At 50.2% G+C, this 3866-nt stretch overlaps 1 protein-coding gene across 1 annotated transcript in view; it reads left to right on the top strand.

Annotated features, from left to right (window-relative positions):
- Nucleotides 1-291: 291 nt before the first annotated feature.
- TTBK1 (tau tubulin kinase 1) overlaps nt 292-3866 on the top strand; it is a 35496-nt gene continuing 31921 nt past the window's right edge. Inside the window, exon 1 of the mRNA XM_006926525.1 lies at nt 292-399. Coding sequence (XP_006926587.1) covers nt 292-399 — 108 coding nt within the window. The remainder of the gene's footprint in view (nt 400-3866) is intronic.

The following is a 3866-nucleotide window of genomic DNA, read 5'->3' as shown; positions in this document are numbered from 1 at the left end:
ATCTCTGTGTTGCATCTCCCGTGTGTAGTCTGTATGTCCCTTCCTGTGGAGAGTATTTGTCTTCTCCCCTGACCTCCACTGGGGTGCTTACACAGTGCTTCTCCCAGTAACTCCTGGAGCATCTGCCCAGTGGGCCCTGGAAGGATCCTTGCTTGAATGGAGCTCTTCTCCATCCTATCTGCAAAGTGGTCCTAGGTCCTAGCCCGCCCCACTTACAGCCCCTCCCCACCCCCCCAGGTAGATGGCCCCCCCAGGGCAGGCCCTGCGGACACCCCACCCTCCGGCTGGCGGATGCAGTGCCTAGCGGCTGCTCTTAAGGACGAAACCAACATGAGTGGGGGAGGGGAGCAGGCCGACATCCTGCCGGCCAACTACGTGGTCAAGGATCGCTGGAAGGTGGTGAGTGAGTGACTCGGTGAGGCAGAGGAAGGGGCGGGGGAAGGAGTGGAGAAGGGAATCTGGAGACCAATTAAAACACATGCCCCTCAGCGCCCTTACCCTAAGAGGGAGGTGCCCCTGAGCTCATTTGCATACTGCTTGCAGGTCATTTTTACCTGCACTTGTGGACAATCGCTTTCCCCCAGTGCCCTCTCCAGCCCCGCCCTCTCTCACCCCTTTCTGGGCTAGGTCACGTTAGTCGGGCCCAGCCTGAAACAACTCCTGGTTGGAAGTCGGAGCAGGAGCTGCAGAGCACGGTGGAGGGAGGAGGGAAGGGTGGCTCTTTTTCTGCCGGACGATGGAGAAGGGCAGTGAGTGAGCATGTGTCCCTTCGCTACCGCACAGTGCGGAAAAGCTTGGGTTCGGAGAAGGAGGCCCTGCAGGATGCTCCGACCGCATCCGCACTCCATCTTCTCCATCCACTCTCCTCCCCTCACTGGTTCCTGCCGCAGGTGCAACTCGCGAGACTCCTTCTCCCAGCGTGCCTTGTTCCTCCAGCCCAGGACTTCAGGCTGCTCGGCCTGCTGGGAGTTGTAGTCTGTGTCTCCTCGGGGGGGGTTTGGGTCTGGGTGGGAGGGGGACACGTGAAGACTAGGGGAAAGACAGTGTCTGGGCAGTAGGACCTACTGTAAATCAATCCCTGCCCCGCCCCATTTGTTTCTGTGGCATAAGAGCTCTCTAATGGTCTCTTATCTTTGTGGGGTCAAGATGATGTGGGGAGGATAGTGGGGTGTTAGTGTGTAAACTGTGGGTCTGCACTGGGGAGGGGAGCCTGAAGGAAGAGAGGGGGAATACGCAAGTCAGGTCCACACTAAGCCTGTGTGTGTGTGTGTGTGTGTGTGTGTGTGTGTGTGTGTGTGTGTGTTTGGTGTAGTGAGGCTCAGCTCACCAGGGTTCCAGGACTGAGAGGAGAGTGGGGCCTGAGTGCCAGTAGATCTCCATAGCAACAACCACCCTGCTAGGCAGGTCCCTTAAGAGGCCCAGGGATAGGGGCAAAGTTGGCAGCATTGACAGAGATGACTTTGGTTGGGGTCCGGGAGCGCTGGAGGGGTGGGGGAGCCAAGGGAAGGGGATGGCTTTGTCCCAGAGGGAAACTTCCTGAGAAAGAGAGTAACGGGGCAGAAATTGGGGAAAGAGGAGCCAGGGCAGTAATCAATGGAAGAAGGTATGGCAAAGTGAGGAGTCTTCCTCCAAGACCCTCATCCTTGGTGCCCTGACGTAAGAGCTTCTTGTGCTGGCAGATTAGAGGCAGGTCATTTGCACTTGAAGAGGAGAGAGAAAGATGGTGTTCACACACATACTGAGTTTGGGTTAGAACTTGTGCTTTTTGAGGGAGGAGGTGGGAGATGAATGGAAAGAGAAATAGCAAGGGGGAGTTGGGGAAAGGGGGCAAGCATGCAATCTTTACCAGTTGACCTCCCGAGCCCCAGGAAAACTAGAGAGGGTGGGGTGCCCGATGCCTCCCGTCATCCATGTCCCCTTATGGAATGGGATAGAGACTTGAGGCAGAGCTCAGGAACCAAGAACAAGCTGCCCAGAGGTGGGCTGTGGCCAGGAGAAAATGAGGGTCAGTGGCACTAGGTGGAGTATTTAAAAACAATAACATTTTATTCTTCTTGAGGCAAGGCTTGTCAGAATCAGGATAGCAAACAAGAATAATAAAAACTTAGCATTTGTTTTGAGCATTTACTGCCACCAGATGCTGTGAAAAAATGCCTTACATACATTATCTCAACAATCAGTGGAGTAGATACTGTTATCCCCGTTTCACAGGTGTGGAAACTCAGGCACAGAGATTAGCTAATTTGCCAAGTTCTTGTGACTGGTAGATAGAACCAGGTCTTTCTGACATCTGACAGCCACTGAGCTGCACTGCTTTCCAAGAATTAGCCCATCCAAGAATCAAGACCATAGAGCTGACAGTCTTTTGTGACCAACCTTTCCAATTTTCTCTATTTATGGAAGAGGAAAAGTGAAGCCTCAGAATTTAAGAAACTCACCCCAGGTCACCCAGAGCTGGGCCAAGAAACTAGGTTTCTTTTTCCTTGAGTGCTGGTCTTATTGTGTTATGTTTCTTCTCCATTTAGGGAGGTCCTTTGGCAGGGGAGGGGATCATGAAAACAATGTAGAAGGGGAGGAATAGGTTCTGGTGAAAGGAGGTTGAGAGAATATTCCTGTTACTGGGCTGTGGGCAGGGCTGCATTATGACTTTCGTAGGTCCTGGGCACGTCTCCTTCCTGGGACTCTTCCTCAATAATGAAGTACTAAAAATAGTATTTTCTGACTGCATTGGTATAAAGAGAAATAAATTAATGTTATATATTAAAACTTTCTTTTTGACCTAACAGTTAATTTTTTCTCTCTGACTTTAAAAGACGTTAAAACATTTTTATGCCTCCCAAAAAGATTATGGGCCTAGTCACTGTGCCCATTATGCCAGATATATAAGTCAGCTCAAGCTGTAGGGCCCAGGGAGGAGGGGTATTGGGTGTGTGGGTGGGTATAGACAGCCAACTTCTCACCCCAGGGAAGTTCTGTAAAGGGTGGGTGGGGGGTAAGGGGGAGACTAAGGAAAGAAAAATAGGCTCAGTGTGGAAATGAAGGTGGTAGAGAAATACCCCTGGGCATGCTGGGAAATTGGGGAGTAGGTGTTAGAAATGTCTTGGCTATCCCGAGCCCTCCTCCCTCCTTACTGTCTCCAGCAAGGGTTTTGGAGCCTAGCAGATCTGAGCTTGAATCTCAGCACTGACACTTTTAATCCCAGTGTGATCAACTGTTCCTATAATGTCCTGATTCAGAGTGTGGTTCTGCCTCAGATTGCCTGGGGTTAAATGACACCTGGCTTTGCTGCTTACCAGCCATGTGACCTGCAGCAACTTACTTAACTCTCTGTGCCTTAGTTTCCTTCTGTGTAAAATGGTGACTCCTGTGACCTTCCTCACCTGCGTTGTCATGTGCCTCTGGGGATGAACTGAGATTATGTCTGAGTCTAGAGCACAGAACCGAGATGTGGTTGTTCCCCTCCTCCTTGCCTTTCCTCCATTCTCACAGCAAACCATAAAGGAATCTAGAAGATACTAGACTCTCCCCTGAGTTTAAAGTTCCCCAGAGGAAAACATGCCATTGCTTCCCTTGAGTCTGCGTCTGTCCCCTCCTGGTTCTGAAATTCTTTTTTTATTTTATTTTTATTAAAAATTATTGGGTGACATCGATCAACAAAATCCAACAAGTTTCAAGTGTACGATTCAACAGTATGTCGTATATATATTTTGTGTTCACCCCCTAGAGTTAGATTTCCTTCCATCACCAAGTATTCGATCCCTTTTATCCCTACCTACCCCTACTTCTTTCTGAAATTCTTTTAGAAGTCTGACCTTAACTTTCATCTCAGTAGAAAGAGACTCTGGTTTTTCACTGTTTTCCTTCCT

The sequence above is a fragment of the Pteropus alecto genome, unplaced genomic scaffold (assembly GCF_000325575.1).
Source record: "Pteropus alecto unplaced genomic scaffold, ASM32557v1 scaffold7, whole genome shotgun sequence".
NCBI lineage: Eukaryota > Metazoa > Chordata > Mammalia > Chiroptera > Pteropodidae > Pteropus > Pteropus alecto.
The sequence above is the reverse complement of the archived record's forward strand: the minus strand, read 5'-3'. Positions and strand labels throughout refer to the sequence as shown.